The sequence below is a fragment of the Crinia signifera genome, chromosome 8 (assembly GCF_055691185.1).
Source record: "Crinia signifera chromosome 8, ASM5569118v1, whole genome shotgun sequence".
In the NCBI taxonomy this organism is placed as follows: Eukaryota; Metazoa; Chordata; class Amphibia; order Anura; family Myobatrachidae; genus Crinia; species Crinia signifera.
In genome coordinates, this window is record NC_139224.1 from 94,579,987 (window position 1) to 94,607,676 (window position 27,690).

At 41.6% G+C, this 27,690-nt stretch overlaps 1 protein-coding gene across 10 annotated transcripts in view; it reads right to left on the minus strand.

Annotated features, from left to right (window-relative positions):
- The window catches only part of KCNT2 (potassium sodium-activated channel subfamily T member 2), an 852,827-nt gene that overhangs the window by 716,595 nt on the left and 108,542 nt on the right, over window positions 1-27,690 (minus strand). Inside the window, exon 1 of one of the 10 annotated variants that reach the window (XM_083156796.1) lies at window positions 9,933-10,265. The exons of the other annotated variants lie outside the window; for them this stretch is intronic. Within the exon in view, the coding sequence (XP_083012922.1) occupies window positions 9,933-10,069 (137 nt within the window). The 5' untranslated portion in view covers window positions 10,070-10,265. Of the gene's footprint in view, window positions 1-9,932; window positions 10,266-27,690 lie in introns of those variants that run through there. 10 annotated transcript variants of the gene reach the window in all.

Genomic DNA, 27,690 nt, shown 5'->3' on the forward strand with positions numbered 1-27,690 from the left:
CGGGGCTCGCTACGCTCGCAATGCTTCGGGCTCGATGGATAGTGGGGGTATGAAAAGGTCGGAGGACGCGTACCGTCAATAGTGGGGTGGCGTTAACAATGGAGGGCCATTTCACCCATCAGGGGGGGTTTGCTATGAAAATGGGTTTCGGGGCTTTTTACATTGAAATCAATGTAAAATTGGGTCTCAGGGACCATTTTACATTGATTCCAATGTAAAAATCGCATTGATCGCATCGCATGCGATTTGGTTGGCATGCAATGCGATCAACGCAATTTTTTATAACGCAATAGTAGTAATAAATAAAAAAAAAAAATTTTTACTGTATGCTTCTGCTCTTGTGTCTGCCTCAGAGTTTGTGTCAACTACATGACAGCATCATAAACTTCTGTTCCTCAGTTATATTGTATTAAGGGAAGAATAAGGCTACTTTTCAACCTTTGAATAACATCAGTGGGGTTCATGTACTAAGATGGGAGACGGAGTTCTACTGAAGATGGGCAACCAATAACATTCCATTTATTATCTTCTAAAAGTTGCTAAATAAATAAGAAATAGATTCTAATTATTTGCTATGGGCAACATCTCATCTTCAATAGAACTCCCAAATAAACAACAATGGGGAAAATTAGTAAGCTGGAATGGCTACGAATAGGCATATTTGTAGCCATATACGGCCATAAATTTGTATTTTCAGAATTAGAAAGGCCACTATATGGCTATTCGTATATTTATTAATTTTTTAAATACGAATGAATATACCATCAAAATAATACAAATGAATTTCACCGTTCATTCTAATGATGAATCTAAATTTACTATTAGGCCGTATGGTATATATGGCTGGTAAATGTCCCTAAAATGCACTTGGAAATTACTCAATAACCAGGCATATTTGGATGAAGCCTGCATGGTCACATCAGTGCAGGCTCCTCTGTGGGCGTGAACCGCCTATAGACGCCGGTGTTAATCTTTAATGGCGAACAACCAATCAGCCACAGAACTCGCCGGGAGCCAGCTGCTGATTGGCTGGGGAGGACCCAGTGTATGACATCACCATAAATTCCCCCAGTTTCGGGGGAGGCACCACAAGTGTAAACACACTTGCGGCTCCTCCAGTTAGTTATGATGTCGAGATAGCATTTTTTTTATTTTCACACCCTTGGATGCCTACTTTGGAATGAAGAGGACGCGATCTTTACAAGAGGACATTATGAGTATAATTTGCTTTCACAGGTACCCTAATGGATTAATACTGGAGAAGAGGACTGGCCTATGGTGGAACCTATAGGTAAATATATATGGATGAATGTAGTGTGTATTAAACTTTTATTTTATTGGGTGTCTGTGTCATTTATTTTACTATTAGTTAAGTTGTAGGCCTTTTAATGTCCCGCATGCCGGGACTTGTAGTTCGCCAAGTCACTTCATGTGGAGGAGGCTTGATGGGAATTGTAATTCCACAAATTAACCCACTGGTTTTGATATAGATTATAACCTTGCAGCAGGGACCTCCAACCTCTATGTCTGTCTGTTTTACCCAGTTTGTTCTTTCAGTGTTGTTAACATTTGTAAAGTGCAACGGAATCTGCTGTGCTATATAAGAAGCTGTAAATAAATAAATATTATTTTTAGACATTTATGGCTCAGTGCCCACCACGAAAGGGGCACCAGGAACATCCCTGGGCTTCAGCCCAGGCAGAAGGAGTTCTGGAGGGGGACCCATTTATTTGGGGGCTCCCTACTGCCCCAGGATCCTGGCCCGGGCTGACCAGTCAGGGATTAATGCTTTTAAATACCAATTTCTCCATTTTTGCTAATATGGAAATTAGTGGGTAAGAATTTCACCTAAATCAGGTGTCTGCGTATCTATTTTCAGCAAGACTCTGCCCTTATGTGCCCCTACAGATGTATTTGGGTGTTGAGCGCTAGCCGGGCTGGAAGAGGGGGTTGATGCTGCAAGGTTCCAGGATGGCCAATATATATCTCCCCGAAACACGTCCCTCTGCGTAGTAACTCCAAGTGACAGGCAGCTCGTATAAACTGGAACAATCTCCGGATTTCAACTTCAACAAGGCAACACTTGTACCAATAATAACCAAACATTAATATCACATTTCTTAACACATTAATGATGATCTCTTATCAATGTTTATACAAGAAACTTACTGTTTGGGCATAGGGTAGGCTTGTCTCACTGGGCCTGTGGTTGGGACTTCCCCCCTGGCTCTGCGATGGTGCTGTCACCATCTGTGGCCCTGTGAGGATTGATGACAGTGACATCTGATTCATCACCTGGATGATCATCAAATAGGCTCAGAGATGATGCCTGGCTCTGCTGGCTGCACTCTGGAGACAATAAAGCTGTGGCTGACAGCATACCAGCAAACAGCATACCAGCATCACCACTTGAATATAGGGCATGCCCAACCTTCCCAGAAATGGTAATGCACAGATCATATAAGCACACTCCATCCTTCCCAAATCATTGTGATTTTGATTGTGGTTATTGACCTTGGTTTATTGCTTTTTAAGGGACTTTTATTTGTTAACATCTTGCTGTCTTCACAATACCCCTCCTGGACAAGATCTTTAAAATGTTGCATTCTTAAAAGTGCCTGTTATTGGGCTTTATTTTCTCTTCACTCCTGACAGTTCTGTGCTTGCCATGCTTCAGGTACAGTGCCCATTGGTAAAACATCTGTCAGTAAATTGACTACTATTCCTAACATGTAGTAGCTCCAGGACCTCATCCTCCTTCCAGTGAGACATAATAAAATGAATGGCAGTATCTTAACTGGCACCCTCTGGCATTGCCACACTTCTAGGCACTGTGTTCCTCTCATGTGTTTGATCTCTGTTCCTCTTTGTTTACTCCTGATGACATCATCAGCAGGTATAAGGTGACTCTTCCTGGACAATTAAAACTGTTTTTATGCTGCCAGAGAGCAAATTCCCGGGTCACATCACTCACACTTAACCTGGGTTATCAACCTGGGAATAAAGGCCTGGTAAAAACACAGGTCAACTGCAAGGTCAGAGATAACAAAATCCTAGATTGAACATTTTCGATAAATGATTAGTATGTTCTGATGTATATGCTTTGTTTATTGCGATAAAATGTTTCATTTCTCTTAACTATTGGATAATTATTGCTACACCATCCTCAAGAGTGATCTAGTGCCATAAAATACCATATTTTCTTTTTGAGCATTTGCTTGAGACTGGTATTCTGTCTGTTATTTGTATACTAGGCATCTTTTTCCCTCTTATATGTACAAAGTGGTATTTTCCCATTTGTTTCTGAAAGAGCAAACACAATTATGTTACAATGAACAAGACCTTTTAATTGTACTATAAATAATTTCTAAAGAGTTATAATTCTGAAATTTTCTGTATATTTTCTGTATATACATATTTGTCATAATTGTATTATTAAAAGGTGTGTTACTTATTGCATTTTTCCATATTCAATATAAAATACTTCTACTTTTTGGGCATCTTTATCATTGATTTACAAATTTACATTTCTCATTCAAAACATAGCTCATTTTAGACTTGTTCATTTCTTTAAAATTTTCTTAAAATGATTATGAGAGTGAAAGGACATCCGGACCGAGAACATACAGTTTTGGCATAATGTGCATTTGGAAAAAGTGTCCTAGTGGAAATATTGGACGTGGTCTGACATTTGCTGCTGTAAGTTTGATAACATGGAAAATTATGTTCTTCTGTAGGGAAGAACATACCGTTAAAATAAGAAAAGATTCATAAATGTACACTTGATATGCCTATGATTGACATGAGCAGATATGCTGTATCATTCACAGACATACTGTATCTGAAAATATAACAGCGCGCATAGGCAGTCAGAACACTTGCTGTGGGGACCAAAGTCAAAGCCTTATGAGCAAATTAAAATCTCTGCCCAGCTAAAATATCAGGATGACAAATTGCGCAGCTGATAAGTTAGTTACTTACAGATGTGTCCCTCCTCATATTACACACAATGGCCCTTATTCAGATCTGATAGCTGTACAAATTTGTTCTTAAAATGGGAAAAACCATGTGCACTGCAGGTGGGGCAGATGTAACATGTGCAGAGAGAGTTACATTTGTGTGGGGTGTTTTGAAACTAACATTTAAATTGCAGTGTAAAAATACTGCAGCCAGTATTTACCCTGCACAGAAATAAAATAACCCACACAAATCTAACTCTCTCTATACATGCTACAACTGCCCCACCTGCAGTGCACATGGTTTTGTTCATTTTGAGAACAAATTTGTACTGCAATCAGATCTGAATAAGGACCATTGCGTATGAAAATGCATTCGCATCACATGTAAGACATACAAGTGCTTTCTAGGAAAACACTGTACTATAGCATTTCGCATACAGATACTGAAGCAGTCACACAGATTATAGGAATGTGGCATATTGTTTTAATCAACAAAAGTTGCTTGTGTACCCTATTTCTATTTTTCAAATTAGACATATTTTAAAGGAAAAAGGTGCAAAAAAAGACACTCAACACTACCAAGTCACACCACAGCATGACATGACTAGAAAAGCAGCTTAACATGCACAGAATGATTCTAAACTTGTTAAATTGAATAATGGAAAATTTAGTAAAATATACAAAATTGAAAACTAAGATGAGTTTTCAATTTTGTTTGGATTAGCTCAACGCGTTTCCCCGGAATATACACCTCCTGCTTCCTCAGGAGCAAGTGTGTTCCTGAGGAAGACGGAGGTGTATATTCCAGGGAAACGCGTTGAGATAATCCAAACTTCTAATTACTCCATCCATCTGCCGTGACCTGTCCATCATCCCTCTGACGTCCCTTAAATTACCTGGATACAAATCATTTTGGGTTATCTGCATTATCCCTAATACTCCAGGAAAGAGGAAGATCGTCAAATGGGAAGCTTGAGACATTTAAATTATAGGGCAACCCAGGACTCCGGAGTCACCTATATCTGGACAATATCTCTTCAGAAGAAATTGGATGGTAATATACTCACTTTACTTGTCAGCCCTGTCTATTGACAAAATTATTTTAACTCAAAAAGTATCCCTGTGATATTATTTTAATGAGTGCACATTGACTTTTTAAACGTCAAACGATTCACTTATTTTCATTACCCTGAAAGCTTTTTAGATTGTTTGTAGAAGCCAGTTATTGTTACTATCCAAGTTAGTCCAGCTCATTCACAATTTTGAAAATGCCTATCTTTGTCTTTGAAAAAGTCTATGGGCCAGATACACTAATCTTCAAAAGTGATAAAATGGAGATTGATAAACAGCCAGCCAATCAGCTCCTACCTGCCATGTCACAGACTGTGTTTGAAAAATGTCTGTCTGTCTATCTATCTATCTATCTATCTATCTATCTATCTATCTATCTGTCTGTCTGTCTGTCTGTCTGTCTGTCTGTCTGTCTGTCTGTCTGTCTATGGTCTAAAGTGGTCATGCAGAGGTAGGGGAACTCATTTCTCTATGCCACCTAATTACCCCCCATTTCCCCCCCCCCCCCTCCATTAGGCACAGACAGGGCCAGTGGTTTGGTTTTCGACACCCCCCTGCAAACTAGAATGCTTTGCTGTGAGAGTTACTGTGCAGGGCTAATGTGGAGATTCCTCTCAGTTCCACCCCGTTTCCCCCCACTTTAACTCCTCTATCTATCTAGCTATCCACATGTGCACACACACACGTGTGTTTTTGAATGCACAAGTTTCATCTATTATATATGTACCTCTACAAGTTTCTCTACAGTATCTATGACATGCTCAGTTGAATTTGGATCTCTTTTGTACTGACATCAATGACACTGGATGGAGGACTGAAAGGTCATACCAATGTCATTACTTGTATTGCAGCTGTTACTTAGCACAAGATGCTTGAAAAATGATGTACTGTGTCAGCATTTCTGTATTTGATTCAGACCTTTACCTAGACACATACAGAAATACTGTATCATTTTCCCACAGATATAACAGCAATGTAATGAAGACCAATTTACATTATACAAATCAATATGCTAATTTTGTGAAAATCTAGGAAAAACAGTGATGTGTAATCTCACTGTGGAATGCACATTTCCATATCCAGCTACCATTCATGTATATTCTGCTATATTATCACCCTATACAATGCTGGTATAAATATAACATGAAATTAGCTCCTGATAATATGTGAACAACATTTAGAATTTTTGCTGGAGCTCTTAAATTGTGTTCTTGACTACAATCAGTTAAATACATGGATTAATACTACATCCAGTTGTCTAGCATGACCATGCGATCAAATGAGCCACCCAATTATGCAAATTATTTTACTGAGCAGTCATTTATATTGCACCATTATAAGACTGATATATTTTTACTTACATAGTTACATAGTAGTTAAGGCTGAAAAAAGACTTATGTCCATCTAGTTCAACCTTGGTTTATTAGCTTAGCCCTTATTTTATGTATTGTATACTGATATTTTATTTTAAAGACTGTACCTTAACTGTACCCCTGGATGTTTTTAACCAATAAATGTTTATCCAACCTTATTTTAAACGTATTTAATGTGTCTGCCAACACCACCTCAACAGGAAGAGAGTTCCAAGTTTCCATCTTTGCTGATGACACAAAATTGAGCAGAGTAATTAGATCCGTGCTTCATAAAAGGATCTAGGAGTCCAAATAGATAACAAATTGGGGTGCAGTGCTAGTAGTAGTAGTTTGTTTATTTATAAGGCGCCACAAAGTGTCCGCAGCGCCGTACATACCAAACAAATAACTAATTACAAGGTAACGTACAGGGTGTGTTGTTAAAATACAACATAAATAGGGGTATAGCTGGTAGAACTAAAATCAGCATCAGTTCTGAAGTAGGTGTCAAAATTGTCAAGGACACTGAAGATGAAGTAGAGGAAGGAAAGAACAGGGCAGGAGCACTGGCGAGGTAAAGAGGTAGAGTGAGTATGTGAGGAAGGAGGGCACTACTCATAAGAGTTAACAGACTAAAAGGAAGTGGGTGGATGAATGAAAAAAACAATAGGATAAGTAGGAATGGATGGGAACAGATGGAGGGGTAGGGTAGGCAGGATAGGAGGATCGAAAGAGGTTAGGAGGAGGAGGGAGTCATTGCACCAAGTTTCTGTTATACCAATTCTATCATACTTTAACTGCTTCTTAGATTATGTAGAAATCATTGAAAGTTTAAAATGTTCTAGAGCCCAGTGAGATTACCCATATATGGCATTAGTTACTACATTGGGGCAGATGTATGAAGGGTCGTTATGGGGGAGAAGGGGTATCAGCGCACGTTATGTGCACTGATACCGCTTCTCCCCCATGTATGAAGGAGGTGAGATGCGGTAAAGGACAGGGGCGCTATGCGCCCCTGTCCATATCGGCGCTGCTATCAAAATGATAGCAGGCCGAATGTATGAACGGTCAGCATCGCTGACCGTTCCGCAGGAAGCCTGCTTTGGCTTCGCCAGCATCAGGCTGGCGAAGCCCTATCTAAACAGCAGGGACAGCACTGTCCCTGCTGTCAGCTGTGGGCTGCGCTGGGGATCTCGTGTGAGTAGTGAGATCCCGCGCATGCCCAGTGCGGCCGGCCGGGGGACAGGAGATAGCGCATCAGTATTAACTGATGCGCTATCTCCAGAAAGGGACATCGCCGAAGGGGGGAGTTAACGCTCCCCCGCTTCAGCAGACAAGATGTTAATACATCTTGTCGATGTCCCTTCCTGCTTCGCCTCGCTATTGAGGCGAAGCAGGAAGTATCATAGCGGCGCGATAAGCGCTGCTATGATACATCTGCCCCATTATTCTGAAAATATATGTCCTAGAATACTTTTTGCATCTAACACCAACAAAGACTTATTCCAAATACAAGAGAAAATAACGTTTATCAGTAGAGGTTTCTTCAAACAAGCAGAATACACATTGGCCCAATAGCACTTTTTAAATGGTCAGGGACTTAATAGAAAATGGACAAAAATAAAAAAAATGCAAGACCTAATTATTTGTACCACCTCTTATTATACACATGCCTCCAGTGAAAAAAAAGCAGTTAGGAAAAATTAGCACCACTGTTGCTACATTGATAAAACAGTTACCTCCAGGTTTCCCCCCTTAATTAAAAAATGAACTGGTAGGTGAATTGACTCCTAACAACAACAACAAAAATGTGGCATAGATGTAGTCATGTACATGTGGTATGGAATGTGGTATGAATTGTGCGATAGACACAAATATATTTTATTTGTGCATAAAACAAGGTATAAAACATGAAACAAAGTTTTTGTACCATCTCAGATCCTGAATTTGAATGCTTAGCAATCATTTTCTTGTACATATTTAGTGCCAGTTACATACTATGTCCTCAGTAGTGCTGTTAGCCCAAAACTACTTATTTTCACTTTCCGGAATGTATGGTTTTTGGAATAATTTGGATAATGGATTTTTGAATAAGGGATACTCATCAAACCTCCCCCCCCCCCCCTTCCCCCCAAGCAGCCCTAAACTTTCTCAAGTGGCCGCTCGGGGCTGCTGCTGCTTCTAGCTGCTGCACTACCTGCAGAAGGCAGTGGCTGTAGCTTGAGTGGTAGGTTTGTCCTGCTCCAGGAAAACCCACCACCCAAGGTGTTAAATACACATTAGTCACTTTGGGGTAAATTTACTAAGAGTTCTACTGAAGATGTGATGTTGCCCATAGCAACCAATCAGATTCTACTTGTATTTATTTATTTAGCACCTTCTAGATGGTCACAGATAGAATATGATTGGTTGCTAAGGGTAACATCCCATCTTCATTAGAACTCCAATCTTAGTAAATGTACCCCTTATTATCCACTTATGTAAATTTCTTGAATAATGAATTAATATTTTCTGGAAAATACAGACAACTAAATAGGTTATTATGCTAATTTGTTTCTTTACACCTACTATATAACATCCTTACTATTAAGCAGCCTTGGTTTTCTCATATTTCACATCAATATACTGTAGTGATGACCTAAATATATGGAAAAATATTTTTCCACAATAAAAAAATATGTCCATTAAATTGTCAGCTGCCAAAATTGTCTAAAAGAAGTTTCAAAGTTATTGGCTTCATGTATACAATTGTATCATTCAAAACTGCTGTGTAAAGGAGAAATAAAAACATAGACATACAGTATAGCACATTGTAAAATAATGCAATATTCATGGCAGCAGCAGGGGAATAGCGAAATCATAAGGGATATCTATTCCCCTCAGGCAAAGCAAACAACCTGATGTACAAATGCTCCGATCAGCAGAAAACACTGCCCTGCTCACATACCAAACACTTTCTACTTTCAGTACATGGTCAGTAACTATTATTTTATTTTTAGTACTGTTTCTTTTTTTGCACATAGTGTAATAAAAGAGATACTGTACAGTATACTGTATTTTCACCATATGACCCAGATAACTGTATTACACTTAAATTTGCCATGTTGTTTATTATTGGGAGATGTTGGAATATGTAATGTTGCAATAAAAAAAAAATAAAGCAGTTTATTTATACATAAGTGATCTTATCCATATTCATAATACAAGATTTGGTTAATTTAATTTAAACCTTGCTTTTTCTTAAATATAATAATTATTTTCTTTTCCTGCTCCTGAACACTTTCTAAAAACATATTAATAGTAATATATTATGTATATTATAATTTGGATAAATCTATCTATCTATCTATCTATCTATCTATCTATCTATCTATCTATCTATCTATCTATCTATCTATCTATCGCCTTAGCTGTAATGTTCTGTTACTTTAGAATACTATTTCAATGTTCTCTCAACAGAAATCCCTTCAAAGACGATAAAAATATAATAAGCAAAAACAATTCACTTTGTTTTAGAAATAGGTTTTCCAAGTATTATTATCATCTTTACCTCTGTCCGGTGTCAAGCAATGATGGCTCAAGTCCTGGGAAAGGCACAAAGGTTGCACCACATGGCACCAGGCGAGGGGACATTTTGTTCTTCTGCTCAGCAAACTGTTGCAGTGATCCTAGTTTGTTTATAGCCATATCTTCTCTAGTAATCCATCTGCATCACTGGTCCTTAATAGGGATATCCCCATGGTTGTATTTCCATATAAACTACAAATGTTCTGATGTCTTATGATACAGGCTCTTGCCTGATGTGTTCATTGTTGGCAGGGCTCACTCTCTCTCTCGCCTACAATCCAGGCTCACTGGGAACAGAGAGAGCCATGTTCTGTTTAATATGATTACATTACAAATCCCTGTAACGTTCATTAATACAGAGCAGGTTGCCACATTGTCTCATTAAAGTGATTTTTCTTAGTGAATCTGCTCTTGTTCCACTCATGCTTTCCTTGTTTTTTCTCTGACTTGTTTGCCTCAAGAAATGACATCCTTGTCTGAAGCAATTTGGTCAGGACACTTATGTTATGTTTTTGCAAGTTATGTTTTTGCAAGTAATGTGAACTTCTAGAAGGATTTGGTTGCAAGAAGAAATGCAGCACTTGTTCTTTGTCTATCATTAATAGAAGTGTTTTAATTAGCATTTTTTAACTGAAATTATGAATAAATAATTTTTTAAGGAAAATTCCCTTAATGTTTTATTACGGATGAAATGTCCTGGTCTAAAGCCAGGTACAGACTCTGTGATATTATGGACAGTTTATCGTTATGACATGAATTGTAATGATGTCATTCACATTGTAAAGTGTGTACGAGCAGGTATGCAGCTCAACCAAATTATATCATTCATGGTATTAAGGAAATTATTGGTACTTGTTTCCTAGCACGGTCACAATCGCGTCCATCGTGTACCTTAAAGTTAAGGTACACGATGGACGCGATGGACTCGATTTCCTTTGAAATCAGGTCCATTTTGCCGGCAAAGGCAAAATCGGGGGCATCGCGTCGGTCGCGTGCATTAACATGGCCCCCGACACGACCGACGTGATGGACGTGATTTTGCCATAGGCTTCAATGTTAAAATATTTGGTACTTCTGTAGTTTCACGGCGCCGCCGCGCGCACACTCTGGCTCAGAAACTTGGCAGACTGCCAGAGGCTCTGATTAACCGTGCGCGTGCCGCTCTAGCTCAGACAGAGTGTGCTCGCGCCGCTGTAGCTGTACTGACAGCTACGTAAACAGCGTGGCGGCCGGGCAGCAGCAGCAGCGCGCTGCCCAGGCGCTGGCAGGTCACTGTGGTACTTGTAGTTCCACAGTGAAATAGGCAGCGCCTGGGCACCGCTGACAACAACGGGGGCAAGTGGACACACCCCGGGCACAACGCTGACGTGCCGGGGCTTGTAAAGTACTCACCCCGGCACACCGCTGTGTCCCCCATGTACACGTTAAATTCAATGGCTTGCAGCCTAGATCTAGGCGCTAATGCGCCTGGATTCACACTCCCTGCAAGCCGCAAAGGAGGAGGGGGGCGCCTGGATTTAGGCGCAAAATCCAGGCTCCCTGGGAGCCGCAAAGGTGGTTTAGCATCTAAATTTAGACGCGAAAGCGTCTGGATTTAGTTAGGTGTAGGGGTACATCTAAATTTAGACGCAAAAGCATCTAAATTTAGCTGGGTTTAGGGGTACACTATTAAAACCCGTCCACAGTGGCAGTAGTCGACGCAACAGCTGTCGACCGTGTAAATCCCACTATCCACGCCCACCCGAAGCGTGGCGAGCGCAGCGAGCCCCGCGAGGGGCGGCGGTACGCGTCCTACGACCTTTTCATACCCCCACTATCCACGTCGGCGTGGAGTTGAGAATAGATTAGTGTGGCGAGCGCAGCGAGCCACCGAGCCCGAAGCGTGGCGAGCGCAGCGAGCCCCGCGAGGGGACGCTGACACCTGTGAAGCCCGCGAGGGGACGCGGATAGCTGTGAAGGTATCCGCGTCCCCTCGCGGGCTTCACAGCTGTCAGCGTCCGCTCGCCACACTAATCTATTCTCAACTCCACGCCGACGTGGATAGTGGGGGTATGAAAAGGTCGTAGGACGCGTACCGCCGCCACTCGCGGGGCTCGCTGCGCTCGCCACGCTTCGGGTGGGCGTGGATAGTGGGATTTACACGGTCGACAGCTGTTGCGTCGACTACTGCCACTGTGGACGGGTTTTAATAGTGTACCCCTAAACCCAGCTAAATTTAGATGCTTTTGCGTCTAAATTTAGATGTACCCCTACACCTAACTAAATCCAGACGCTTTCGCGTCTAAATTTAGATGCTAAACCACCTTTGCGGCTCCCAGGGAGCCTGGATTTTGCGCCTAAATCCAGGCGCCCCCCTCCTTCTTAGTGGCTTTCAAGGCGCCTGGATTCAGAGGGGTTTGCGCCTAAATCCAGGCGCCCCCCTCCTTCTTAGCGGCTTTCAAGGCGCCTGGATTCAGAGAGTTTTGCGCCTAAATCCAGGCGCCCCCCTCCTTCTTAGCGGCTTTCAAGGCGCCTGGATTCAGAGGGTTTTGCGCCTAAATCCAGGCGCCCCCCTCCTCCTTTGCGGCTTGCAGGGAGTGTGAATCCAGGCGCATTAGCGCCTAGATCTAGGCTGCAAGCCATTGAATTTAACGTGTACATGGGGGACACAGCGGTGTGCCGGGGTGAGTACTTTACAAGCCCCGGCACGTCAGCGTTGTGCCCGGGGTGTGTCCACTTGCCCCCGTTGTTGTCAGCGGTGCCCAGGCGCTGCCTATTTCACTGTGGAACTACAAGTACCACAGTGACCTGCCAGCGCCTGGGCAGCGCGCTGCTGCTGCTGCCCGGCCGCCACGCTGTTTACGTAGCTGTCAGTACAGCTACAGCGGCGCGAGCACACTCTGTCTGAGCTAGAGCGGCACGCGCACGGTTAATCAGAGCCTCTGACAGTCTGCCAAGTTTCTGAGCCAGAGTGTGCGCGCGGCGGCGCCGTGAAACTACAGAAGTACCAAATATTTTTTACATTGAAATCGGGAGCATCGCGTCGGTCTTGTGCCATTATAATGGCACAAGATGAGATGGACTTGATTAAGTCCATTTTACATAGGAAACAATGTGAAATGGGCCAATATGTACCATTTCACATTGTATATGGCCACGAGCATTACCCCACGATTGACGCCAACCCGAAGCGTGGCGAGCGCAGCGAGCCCGCGAGGGACGGCGGTGCACGTCCTCCAACCTTTTCATACCCCTACTATCCACGTCGGTGTGGAGTTGAGAAAATAAAGTGTGGCGAGCGCAGCGAGCCACCGAGCCCGAAGCGTGGCGAGCGCAGCGAGCCCCGCGAGGGGACGCATATACCTGTGAAGTTATACGCGTTCCCTCGCGGGGCTCGCTGCGCTCGCCACACTTCGGGCTCGATGGCTCGCTGCGCTCGCCACACTTTATATTCTCCACGCCGACGTGGAAGGTAGGGGTATGAAAAGGTCGGAGGACACGCACCGCCGCCCCTCGCGGGCTCGCTGCGCTTGCCACGCTTCAGGTTGGCGTCAATCGTGGGGTGCTGTTGAGGGGGTAAAATTGGGGGCCTGGGGAATACTTTACATTGAATCCAATGTAAAATATGGTCCCAGTGGCCCTATTCACATTTGATTCAATGTAAAAATTGGGTCGATCGCGTCGGTCACATCGCATGCGATTTGGTCGCATGCGATGCGACCGACGCAATTTTTCCGACACTATCACCCGATGCAAATCGGTGTGGCCGTGCTAGGAAACAAGTACCAAATTATTCAGTGGGCACTAGAGTGTTCACAATGAATGATGTGTCGTCCCAATGCGGAACGTCACCTCAGGTACTCCCTGGGCCATCCCAACTCCTCCATTTTGCTACAGGAACTGTTTGATGAACACAGCAGATGTGTAGATACAGAGTGATCACAGCATCAGCATCATGTTCTTAACCAATCAGAACTACTTTACATGTATGCTTATACTCCCCTGTGTGCTGCAGTTTGATGTGGATGTGTCTGCCTAAACTCCCCTGTGTGCTGCTGCTGTTTGATGTGGACAGGCTCTGATAATCGGAATCAGAATCAACTTTATTGGCCATGTATTTTTTGTGGATTACAGTGCAGCCTCAAGCAGGGAAGAAGGGGCTGGGAGACATTACATAAATTACATTAAGACATTACATGCAGGGAACACATGCCCACCGAGCTGCACATCGCCTAGGCAGCCAACAGTGGCGCCACTGGTTGCCACAACAGACAGGTAGGTAACAATACAAATAGAGACAGTACAATTGTCACACAGGGAACACATACCTTATAGGTTTGAAGTGTCCTATTCTAATACATATGTAGCTCCCCCTGTAATGCTATTAAACACACGTGTATGGGGACTCAGGGACTCAGCAGTCATACTGCCTATGTGTATGTAATGAAAGTTATACAATTGGCATGTAGGATTTAATGCTTGTGGCATGTGAAGGAGACTCTGGCTGGCACTATAGCACAATGTACATAAATGAATGGTTCCATTCAGTAAGTTTCATTTAGAACTTTAACTCCCACAGTACATTGGGACGGGATGCAGTTACAATCCCGGCGGTCGGGATCCCGGCGTTCAGAATCCCGACGCCGGAATCCCGACCGCCGAAATGCCGACACATTCTCCCTCCGTGGGTGTCCACGACACCCCTGGAGGGAGAATAAATTTGTGGCGAGCACAGCGAGCCCGCAAGGGGGGGCGATCCACGTCCCCCCCTTGTCGGCATTTCGGCTGTCGGGATTCCGGCGTCGGGATCCCGACCGCCGGGATTCAATACTGAATCCATTGGGACGGGTGATAGCTCACAAGCATGAAATAAAATAGGTTGCATTTTTATTCCTCGGCTGTCACTTACAAGGCCCCCCATGTTTCTAATGATATGTACTTTAATCGTTTCTCCACTCATTCATTATCACATTGGTTTAATAGTTTTTGTTATGAATTAAGCGGTGGCAAGTGTAAGTCCGTAAGCACCTTGATTCCTTGGGCGTTTCACAGGAGTCAGGAGTGTTGTAGGAGTTTATTTAAAGGTGAAGGGAAGCCTGTTTGTGGTAAGTCTCTTGCAGCTAGCATGGGGCTGGTGCAATTGCTGATAATAATGATGACAGTTTCCATTTGTACAGCACTGACTTCCATTCACAAATGCACGAACTGTACTCAGTATAATAATAATAATACTAAAAAATATATTTTGCAACACCCGTTGCCCGCAAGTACAGCCACTCTGCATGTGCATCAGAATCAGCCTCAAAATTTGCAAAATTCAGCAGCCAAATGAAAATTGTACAAACATTTTGCTTTTATCTTTTTACTAAAAGACAAGAGACAGATTTGTACATTGCACAGTGTAAAAACTGCCTAGGCAAATGGACATTTCATTATTTAAATGAATATAAAATCTAATTCAAGTTAAAGAAATCAAAGGATCATCTGCAATTTAAGCTCGCTCATGCTGTATTAATGAATGTCATCTGTTACATGTAAACGTGCTTCCGATGCATTATTTCTAGAGGCATCTGTCCACATTAGCTCTGTGATTACAAGTGTGTACATGCACAGAGTCCCCGCACAGGAGACGGGATTGTCTGAAAGGTTACCAACCATCTTTAATGTTTGACAGATTAAAATGGACTGCTAATAAGCCTTTTTTCTCTCAGTTCATTAGCAGAGGTTATTTAAGTCAAGTAAAACATTTTACAGATTTAAAAGAAAATGTAAGCTCTCGCAGCTGTGTTCTAATTAGCAACATTACTGGCAACACTGAGAGTAACAAGTCTGTGATGTGTCCTGTGGCATGTGGAACCCACACAGATAGCTAATATTTATTATAAAAATTATATTTCTCGGTTATTAACAGGTCCACTAATAACAATAAACATTGTGGTCTTGCTTAAGTACAACATCATTAGAATAATGTTGATTCAAATATATATAAAAAAAAAGTATATAATTAAAGCGATGTCCTAATATTTAAATATTGTACCAAATGCCATAGGGGGCAAAATGTAATAAGGTGCAATTTTTTAGGCGCCTAAAAAAATAGCATCAAATTGCATGTCACATTTGTGATTTTGGGCCAAAGATTGCAAACGTAATAGGGTGCGAATTTTTAGACAAGGTTGATGTGATTTAGTTTGATTTTAACCATGAAAAAGTCTGTTTTTTAGTAATGAATTTGTAGACATGGAAGTGTGCAGAATTTAGTTATATTTAAAAAAAAAATAGCTCTTGGACAGGTCCTGGTTCCAAAAATATGGGGGACAAAAAAGGTCCCCCAGCTGTCACATGTGCACTGTGGTTGGTCAGCCCTGGACAGGGTACCTGGGGGAGTGGGGACCACCCCCAATAAAGCCCTGGGTTGTCCCCAGCATCCCGGGGTGGTGGATGCTGGTGTGAAAAATTAGAAAAAACACATTCCTTTTTACAGGATAACTACAAGACCCAGCATGGAGGGCACTAATGTGCCTGCTGGGTCTCTCAGTTCACATGTAAAAAGAATGTGAAAAGAAGGAGTCAGACACCTAGAGAAGTATAATTTTAGTAACACCCATTTTACACACATACTCACCTGGTCCATAGAGAGATGTTCTCTCTTTCGCTGCTCACTCGCTTCTGAGAGCCAATACAGTCACTACACTGTAGCAGAGACGAAGACCCAGTGTGGTCACTGGGTCTCCATCTCCACTACAGTGTAGTGGCTGTAGTGGCTGTCAGAAGTGAATGAGCAGTGGAAGATGGATGGACCAGGTATGTGTGTGAGAAAACTTGGTGTAAAATGGGTGTTATTAAAATTATACTTCTCTGGGTGTCTGACTCCTTCTTTTCACATTCTTTTTGCAGGTGAACTACTAGACCCAACATGCACATTAATGCACTCCGTACTGGGACTTGTAGTTCTCCTGTAAAAAAGGAATGTGTTTTTTTTCTATCTTTAACACACATCCACTGCCCTGGAACACTGGGGACCCCGGGTTTCATCCCTGGATGGGTAAGCCTGGTGGGAGACCCCTTTAGTGAGGGGTCCCCACTCCCCCCAGGTACAATACCCCATACAGGGCTGACCAGCCATGGTGCACATGTGACGGCCGGGGGACCTTACATAACAAATGTCCCCCAGCTGTGGAATGACACAAGTGGCTGTTGGAGCTCGGTACTGGTTCCAAAATATGGTGGGCCCCCACTTGTTTGTCCCCATATTTTTGTAACCAGGACCAGTCCAAGAGCCTGGTGCTGGTTTCTTATATACGGGGGACCCCTACACATTTTGTCCCCTGTATGTACATCTGTATGTACTATCAACCTGGCACCCACCACCCAGAGGCGCCAGGGATAGTCCCAACCATCAGTCCTGGCACTTGGGAATGAGGCCCTATGAGGATGGATCCTCACCCCAGCAACAGAACCCACCTCAATAGGATCGCTTCCTTAAATTTCCCATGCTGATTTTCCATCTAAATCCACTCCTCCATATGGACTCATTTAGCTTGATCAATTACTGTTTGAATTTTATACAGTATATGTTCTTGTCATGACATGTAAATATGTGATACAGTAAGCATCCCAGCAGACAGGGAGGGGCAAAACCATACATCATTGCAGGTGGGGCAAATGTGACATGTGCAGAGAGAGTTAAATTTGGATGAGTTATTTTGTTTCCCTGCAGGGTCAATGCTGGCTGCTCTAATTTTACACTGCGCTTTAGATTTCAGTTTGAACAAACCCCGCCCATATCTAACTCTCTCTGCACATGTAATATTTGCCCCACCTACAGTGCACATGTTTTTGCCCATTAGAGGAAGATTTTACTTTTGCAACAGTGTTCGGTATTGTGAACTATCATATCACACTGCCATAGGGTCATGCCTAGGCAGTGTCTGGGTCACCTGGATATGCCCAATGGTGCTCAGGCAAACAGTTGAGTTCAGTGCATGGTCTAAAGCAATGACATTAATATGCCAGTCCCTTCCCCTCCCAGCACACATTACTATGACAACACCAATGACAAAAAATGGCATTAGATGTCCTTTTCTAAAGCTTTCTGTTCACCGGACCACCTTTAGTAGATGTTGAAGTAGTATAATGATTGGCAACAATCACAGCACAAGTCGTGGGTTGCTGCTCCTACTCTTCTATTAATTTTTCCATATTGACTCACAGCACTATAGTAATAGTATCACCCATGTAATTTTTTAAATACAGTGACTGAAAAACAACACACTCATTTTTATTACAGATGTAGCCGGGCTAGTCTTTGCAGGGGCTGGTGATTCTATCACCAGCCCCCGCCAGCATCCGGCTATTGTCAGGGTCTGCTCTTAACAGAAAGATTTGATTATTTTTTAACAGTTAGCAATGGTGGCACCTGTACTGAACACTGTTTTAGAGTACAGCGCATGAACCATCAGTTCCCAGACCAATATTATCATGGCTCCTAGTCTGCATGATCTGTTCCCAGACCACTGCTACCATTGGTTCTCAGGCCACATCATTAGTTCTCAGATTGACTTGACATTGGCTCCCAGGCTATACCATCAACTCCAGTTATACTCTGAAACCATCGGTTGCCATACTGACTCTACTATCTCCAGATCAACTGTCCTTCCTTCTGTGTTCCCCAGTGTTTGTTACCCCCAGTGTTGCTATACAGCATTCAGTGCCATTGAACCTCCATTAATGGTCAAAATGTCCCACACTCATCAGTATCAAAACTCTGCATCTTCACTTTAGTCCTCCACAGAGAAACCAGGCCAAGGGCAGTGACCTGCCTGTCAGGAGCAGTGAAGACTATGTCCTCTTTTGGGGGTCTCCGGTACAAACCAATGGGTTAGACTCCACGTCTCTGCCTTGGGTCACGCAATTCTCTGGGTCATCCCCAGACAATCTCTGTACATGAGTTACCAGTATCTGAAACCACCTAGCTTCTGGTTCCCTGCACCCCCATGGGCTCACCCAGGTCAACACCACAAGACCAACTTGTGACACACAGCGCTTCTCATATGACACTGAGTTATACAGATACAGATAGAGCTGCAACCCACAGCCCCAGATCACTGATGATGATGACGACACTGTCACAGTATGTCCAAAGCCCTTACACTGCAGCCCACAGCCCTTCACTGATAATGTTGATCATGATGATGATGGTTATGATGACACTGACACAGTAATAGACAATGCTGAGCCCACCATCCTAATTCACTGATGACTCTAAGGTCCTGATTCTAATTGACAGTCCCCAGTGTTCGCATGGGGGACTGATGTTTAAGCTCTACGCATATGCAGGATTATGTGCGGGCACCTTCACTGACTTGCATAGGGGAGCGGGATGCAGGGGATGGTGGTATGGAGGCAAGCAGTAGTTGTTGCCATGCAAATGCCCTGCGTTTTCTGGGTGTACAAATGAAAATGCTGGGTGCACCCAGGAAAAGGCTGGGCAACCCCATGCGAATGCATGCAGGCACCTGTTCTTGGACCCAGATGCCACAAGTATAAGTCAGCCCAGACTGACTTATATTTGCGAGCAGTGTAGAAATCATTCGATGGTCGGCGACCATTGAATGATTTCAGCCCTGCATGCTACCCTGTGATTGGATACTTATGCAAAACAAGCCATTGTATCATGATTTCCCTCAGTTTATTTAAGAGATTATCAGTGTTGTGCCTCTTAGTGAAACTGGTGATACACAGCATAGCCTGCCTTGGAATGAGATGGCTTTTCGGAGATGCTGCTACTGGTGCTGTTGCTGCTGTCGCTGCAAAAGGTGATGCATCTACCCAGTGGGCTGTCACAGTCATATAGTCCTTAGTTTGCACTGTACCACTTGTCCACATGTTTGTGATTAATGGATAGTGCGTACAACCGCATTTTTCAGGACACTGAGGATACTTTTTTGGACGTCTCTGTGCATCCTGAGTATTGCCTGCCTAGTGAAGTGGAATCTAGATGGGATTTGGTACTGGGGACACAATACCTCCATCATTCGTCTAAATCCCACTCCAAAAATGGCGTACACCATACGCATGTCTAAAACCAACATACTGTAGCTGTCAAGGCCTGAGTTAGCTGCTTTGCCATATGATGAATGCATTCGTACTTCATCCTCATCGCAAATGATTGTTTAACGGTCAATTGCTTAGTGAAAGAAGTAGTGGTGTTCTGACTTCCCCTATAGGATAATGAACAACTCCCAGCAGCAACAACAGCAGTGGCAGCAGTAGGCATAGCACAGTAGGATCCTCTGTAGGAATTCCAAGAATGACTTGCTGGTGTGGTTTTCATGTGATGGATACAACAGGACCAAAGATTTGGGTGTCCTTGGACTGCTTACGGTCATTTCCACAGTTCCTGAACTTAACAGTGACTTTTATACATACTTTTATTTAGGTGACGCATAAGGGAGGATGTCCCTAGGTGGAAAACATCCATACCCCTGCTTATTGCAGCTTTAAATAAGCTACATATGGCAAGACAATTGTTGCTAGGATGTAGATTAAAATAATTCCAGAGAGGTGGATTTTTTTGGTCTTCTGCCCAGGCGTGGCAATGGCCCACGGACAACAACTGTTTTACCTGGAACCTCATTTAACCAAACCAAGTCACCATAGCAGCATCCTCCTTGTCAATTCCTTCTCAGCACCAACTACATTAATATCCTCCTCCTGGTGTACTTCAACAGTGACACCTTCAATATCAATATCAGGAACTGCACTGTGGGTACTCGTTCCAGCATATGCAGAGGGCGTGCAAATGGTGGAAGGAGCCACCTCTTCCCATACAGTGATGGGAAGGTCAGGCATTGCAACCACCAACAACCTTGGACTCTCCTTGGTGATTTGTGAAACCATGTTTTTATATAGAAGGCACAGTTGTTTGCTGTGTTTTTGATGACAGCTCAACTCTATTAAAGTTTCTGGTGGGGGAGGAGGAGGGCTTAGATCATCATATGAAGCTGAACCACTAGTCATGAACATATGCCAGGGCCTAAGTAGTTCCTTGCCACTCAGTGTCGTAAATGGCTTACGTTTCTCCTCAAACAATTTACTTTTTCTCTTCTTTGTGTTACTGAACTTTTTGGATTTTGCATGCCCTCTACTATGACATTGGACATTGAACTTGGCATACAACATTCATGGCATTTAATTCTCTATGTCATGACTAGTGGCAACAGCTTTAGCACTAGGAGGAAGTGGTTCTTGTTCTTATTTCACTATTCTGTTCTCCATTATCTTTCTGGAGTGGAATTATGCACCAGTATCACTGTACTGGAATTACACAGCTGTATGAATGGACTGTAATTATGCACCAGTAGTATCACTGGACTGGAATTTTGCACCAATAGTATCACTGGACTAGAATTATGCACCAAAAGTATCACTGCACTGGAATTATGCACCAAAAGTATCACTGGACTGGAATTATGAACCAGTAGTACTGTATAACTGGATTAGAATTACGCAGCTATATCACTGGACTGAAATTACAGCTGTATTACTGGACTGAAATTATGCAGCTGTATCACTGGACTGGAATTGTGCACCAGTAGTATTACTGGACTGGATTTACCCACCAATAGTATAACTGGACTGGATATATGCACCAGTAGTATAATTTGACTGAAATTATGTACCAATAGTAACACTGGACTGGAATTACAACTGTATTACTGGACTGGAATTATGCTCCAGTAGCATTACTGGACTGGAATTATGCACCAGTAGTATAACTGGATTGGATTTATGCACCAGTAGTATAATTGGACTGGAAAATCAGATATTTCTGCACTGGAATTATGCATCATTAGTATTACTGGTATGGAATTATGCACCAAAAGTATCACTGGACTGAAATATACAACAGTAATAACACTTAACTGGAATTATGCAGCTGTATCACTGGACTGGAATTATGCACCAATAGCATTACTGGACTGAAATTATGCACCAGTAGTATAACTGGACTGAAATTATGCACCAGTAGTATCACTGGACTGTAATTATGCACCAGTAGTAAACTGGACTGGAATTATGCACCAGTAGTATCACTGGAATGGAATTATGCACCAGTAGTATAACTGGACTGTAATCATGCACCAGTACTATCACTGGACTGGAATTATGCACCAGTAGCATAACTGGACTGGAGTTATGCACCAGTAGTATAACTGGACTGGAATTACAACTGTATTACTGGACTGGAAATATGCACCAATAGAATAACTGGATTGGAATTATGCACCAGTAATATCACTGGACTGGAATTACGCAGCTATTTGTGGACTGGAATTATGCACCAGTAGTATTTACTGGACTGGACTTTAATAGCAGTACCATGGGACCTTATTGGCAGTATCATTGGACTTTAATGGCTGTAGTACTGAATTTTAATGGCAGTGGCAATTGAGTGAACTGATGTAGCAGTATTGGACTGGACTTTAACGGCAGTACCACTGGACTATACCTCTGCAGCAGTACCACTTGACTGGACCTCTGCAGCAGTACCACTGGAGTGGACCTCTGCAGCAGTGTCACTGGACTGAACTTCTGCAGCAGTTATCACTGGACTGGACTTTAACTGCAGCAGTATCATTTAGCACCAATTGAGCAACACAGGACACCAGCAGCACTAGGCAGCACAGGACACCATCAACATCACTAGCACTAGGCAGCACAGGACACCAGTAGCACAGGACTGGACTTATGTAGTAGGTCGCCACCCCCACAGACCACCACAGACCACTACAGCCCAAGAACATGTCCAACCACTACTCTCTCCAATGCTGGAGTAAAGATGGCAGTGCCAGAGTGGGATTTATATAAAGTCCAGATCTTGTGAGATCTGACTGTGGGAAGATGAAGTTTTGGCGCAGCTTGAGCTCCGACTCTGGCAGGAATTCCCGGATACTGCTCATGTCTGTGCTCAGATAGAGGGTGTTCAGGTTTGTTTTGATTCCTAAAATCCAAACTCGCTCATCCCTATTTTTTTACTGTGATTCATCAAATGCATGCAGATCCTAACATGAGCACTTTGCTTTGTTCTTCCTTTAGTCTACCATCTGAAATTTGTGTACTACTGCATGAGAAATTTATGCTAACCATGTAAACATTCTGTTTTACTTTACAACCTGAGGAAAGAGTTCTTATTAGATCTGAAACATTGGTTAGATCAGTTAGGACTTTTGATACAGCTCTATAGGTTGGTTACTCCCGGCTTCCACCTTGTGCCAATGCAAGTCCATATTTAGTAAGACAACAGACCGCAGTAATAAATCTCTAACATTAGAGGGAATCCAAATCCCAGAAATTGGCAGGACATAATGGGATTACTTCCAGTATAGCTGTAGAGAAACAGGACATCTTAGCCATCTTTACATTTTACTTTCTATTGCTGTTAAAGTTATTCCATCTTATATCATTTTACTTCTATTTAATTTCAATTTTATGCCCTTTAAGTATAAAATATGTTCTCCAGTAAAACCCTTTCAAGTATCATTTGAGTGAAATTGCATTTTACAATCATGTTTTGTATCTTGAGCCAATTCAAGTTGTTTCAGACTTATTTCAGTTATCGACTACATAGAAATTGCTTCAAAAGACAGTAGGGAAAGTCATTTACTGAATATAGCATTCAGATGATCAAGTAGAATCAGCACCAAAATGAATGCATTTTCAGAACCTGACAAATCGGCAAAATTACCTACAGTATTCTATGAAGGTAGGACACACTATTGTTTTAGTACACCAGAAAAGCACACATTTACATGTAGCAATGATATTTAGTGGCACAGACATTACTGTTTAAGATCACTGTTTAATTTGCATTAATTGATATAAACTATTAAATAAAAACTAAAATCCTATACAGGTTGACTATCCCTCATCTAAAATGCTCAGAACCAGAAGAATTTTGGATAATTAATTATTCCGTATATCGGATATTTTTACATTTAAATGATGTATCTTGAGGGATTTACTACGAAATCCCGGCGGTCAGAATCCCGGCGGTCGGAATTCCGACGGTTGAAATACCGACACCGGAATCCCGACCGCCGAAATACCAACAAGGGGGGGCCATGGATCACCACCCATAGAGGGAGAAATTGCAGGCATTGTGATGGTCGGGATTCCGGCGGCGGTATTTCGACCGCCGGGATTTTGACTTCATTCAATCTTGAGGTATCTTACATTTTTGTTGTACAAACACATCAGACACATGAAATACACACAAATATTTTTTATTTGTGCATAAAACAATGTTTCAAAAAATGAAACAAAGTTTGTGTACAATCTCAGGCACTGAATTTGAATGCTAAGCAATCATTTTCTAGCACTTATTTAGTGCCAGTTACATACAGTATCATGTCCTCAGTAGTGCCAGTTACATATCATGTCCTCAGTAGTGCCAGTTACATATTATGTCCTCAGTAGTGCCAGTTACAGATGTCCCAAGTAGGTTTTTAGCAAAAAAAAAAATGTTTTCCACTTTTTGGAATGTATGGTTTTGGGAATAATTTTGGTAATGGATATTTGGATAATGGATACTCAACCTGTATAACATTCCAATATCCAAGCATGTCCTCTCATATGACTTTTTGGCTAAAAGTAATAAAAAAAGTAATAAAAAACATACTGTAGATAGACAACAATACTTGTGATACTTTTTAAGCAAATGGACAAACCATGTGCATTGCAGGTGGGAAAAATGTAACCTCTGCAGAGAGAGTAAGAATTGGGTGATGTGTGTTCAAACTGAAATCTAAATGCAATGTAAAAATAAAGCCAGTAGTTACTCTGCACAGAAACAAAATAATTCACCCAAATCTAAAGGCCCCATACACTTATCTGAGGTATCGTAAGTAGCCTCACATGCGATACCTCGGCTCCCTGGTGGCAGGACTGCATACAATACATTGTCATCCTTTAGCATTTGATGTATCATATGCGGCCCCCAGCAAGTACTACCAGATCCTGATAAATCTTACTTGCAGCACTTGCGATCTCTGGATCCCATCCAATGCACGGTATTGTGCATCCAAAAGGAATCAGAGGTTAGGCACATAAGATTTGGGCACTCTTTACCTGATTTATCAGCCCGATTCTTCGTAATCGGGTAAAAATGGCCCTCAAAGTATGAGTGTATGGCCAGTTTAACTCTCTCTGCACATGTTACATTTGCCCCACCTGCAGTGCAACATTAGATCATTATTTTTTTATTCAGGTGGAGGTGGAATCCAATTATTGTTTATACATAAATAAACATAAATTAATACAAGTACATAAACAGATGAATCTGAAATTGCCAGTTTAATTCAGAGACTGTAAAGCTGGATACACGCTATAAGATTATCTTTTCAATTTGTCTGATTGGAATGAAAAGCTGGTAAATCCTGTGAGGAAATGAAAATTGACAGTTCTCAAGCATGGAAAACAGATCAAAATGGCTATTCAGACAAATTAGTTAAATCCTTTTGATTTAAATAATTTATGCAAATGTTTTTGTCCATTTTTCCAGATTTTCGGAGAAAATAGTTGATTATAATTTGTACCTAGACATTACCAGATTTTTGGTTCCAACCATCCAGATTGGAAAGAGAATCTTATAGTGTGTGTCAAGCTTCATATGCGTAACTCATCTACCGCTGGCTCTGCTCCCAATGGGGCACCTTCCCTGTGAGTTTAAATCAGTTAATTCAAAGCCATCCATATTGCTTCTGTGGTTGACTACCCATCCTAGCAGGACCTTAGGCTTAACACTCTGTATTCTAAACATAATATTTGCAATTGTCACACCCTGTATTAGAACCCATGATCTGTTCCACTAAAAGCAAATACCTTACTGTTTGAGCTGTATGCTCCTGCATAGAAAGCATGCATTTTCTAGCTATATGAAATTACTACTCTACATAGTTCTTTCTAATAGTAATGGGTTGAACTAACAATTATACATAAACAGAATCTGCACACTTACAATGCAGAAGAAAATAGCTTCACCAGAAAGGTGTCTACCTCCAGTGAGACAGGTTACAGGTTCAAATCCTAGTGTAGGAATAACTGCTAAGCAATGTATTTTAAAAAATATATATAATGTGAATAAATGTGGTACAATGTAACAAGATTTCTAAATATATTGTATGGGGTATGTAAGATTGTGCACAATAAACCCAAGTTTCTGGGAACCTATCACTTTAAAATGAGTTATAGCATGTTAAGGATGGACCTGTCTGGAATACTAAGTACGGCATAATTTTACTGGTTTAATTTCATTTTAAAGGTGATTCATTATGGTGTTTCAAAGATGGCAACAAATATTGGCTTATGTAATACACCGCAAAGCTGCCAATACTGAAACTGACTATGTCGACATTCCTTTAAAGAATTCAGATCTTAAGACACTATGGGTGAGATTTAATAGGATGAGAGATGCAGAAAGTGAGAGATTTGGTAAGAAATCTCCAATTTTTTTAAAGCGGCAATCATTTATACTGCTAAACCAGTTTGATTTTGCCGTGTAAATGATTGCCGCTTTAAAAACACTGGAGATTTCTCACCAAATCTCTCACTTTCTGAAACTCTCATCCTATTAAATCTCACCCATCACGTCTAACCTGGACACCCCATGAATAATATCAGTACAGCAGATCTCCATAAGGTCTATTCTATCTAGAATAGGTTTAAGCAATTTAAAGGTCTGCGAATATGTATATGCTATCTTATGTATATGCTAACTCATTTTATGTTAGAAGCTCCCCAAACTAGTAATATTGGTAGCCTTTCATATGTAGAAACCCCCCTCCTCCTACCTCTTCCCTATTCCCATCAGTCTTTGTTTTAATGTTTATGGTTATGTTTTTCTATGTTTTATATTTTCTTTTGCACAGGTCCAGGATATTTTGGCTAACGGTCTATAAATGCTCGACCAGACACGCTGTCAAGGAAAGATTATTGTCTGTTGGTATTGACTGCTAAGTTCTCTGTACTTCTCACAAATACTGTGTTTTAACTTTATATTTGAATATAAGTGAGACAAGCCTATATATGACTGTTATACCAAAACTTAACTCATTTATCTCGAACACTTGGGAATAACTGTTTATCTTATACAATGGATACGTATGAAAATTTTCAATAAAAAGATAAAAAAAAAAAAAGAATTTAGATCTTTCTTTAGGTGCGTACACACGTACAGATTTTCTGTCTGATCTATCTGGTGGGAACAAAAACCTGGAAATGTATGGGAGCCACTGACAATCAAAAATTTCCAACCAAATGCAGGAAAACAGAAAAAAAATATATGCTTGAATAAATTTGTTATATTAGAATGATTAAACAATTGGTCTGACTGATCACTGTCTGTTTTCAAGTGTTTGGGAACAATTTTTTGATTGTCAGTTGCTCCCATACATTTCCAGGTTTTTGTTCCCACCAGATAGATCAGACAGCAAATATGTACGTGTGTATGCACCTTTACACTGATTACTGAACTGGCAACGGGATAAAAATATAATTTTGAACAAATCTTCCTATGCTCTAATTTTGAAAGAAAGGAGCAGAGAAATCTTGGAATTAAATATAGAAATCAATGGTTTGAAAAAGCTAATTGATCCTTTTATAGATATGGAAGATTTTTTTTTAAATAAAGATTTTTTTTCCATTAAAGTAGGGGAAACATCCCATAGAACTATGAATAAAGAAACAGAAACTATAACTATTGT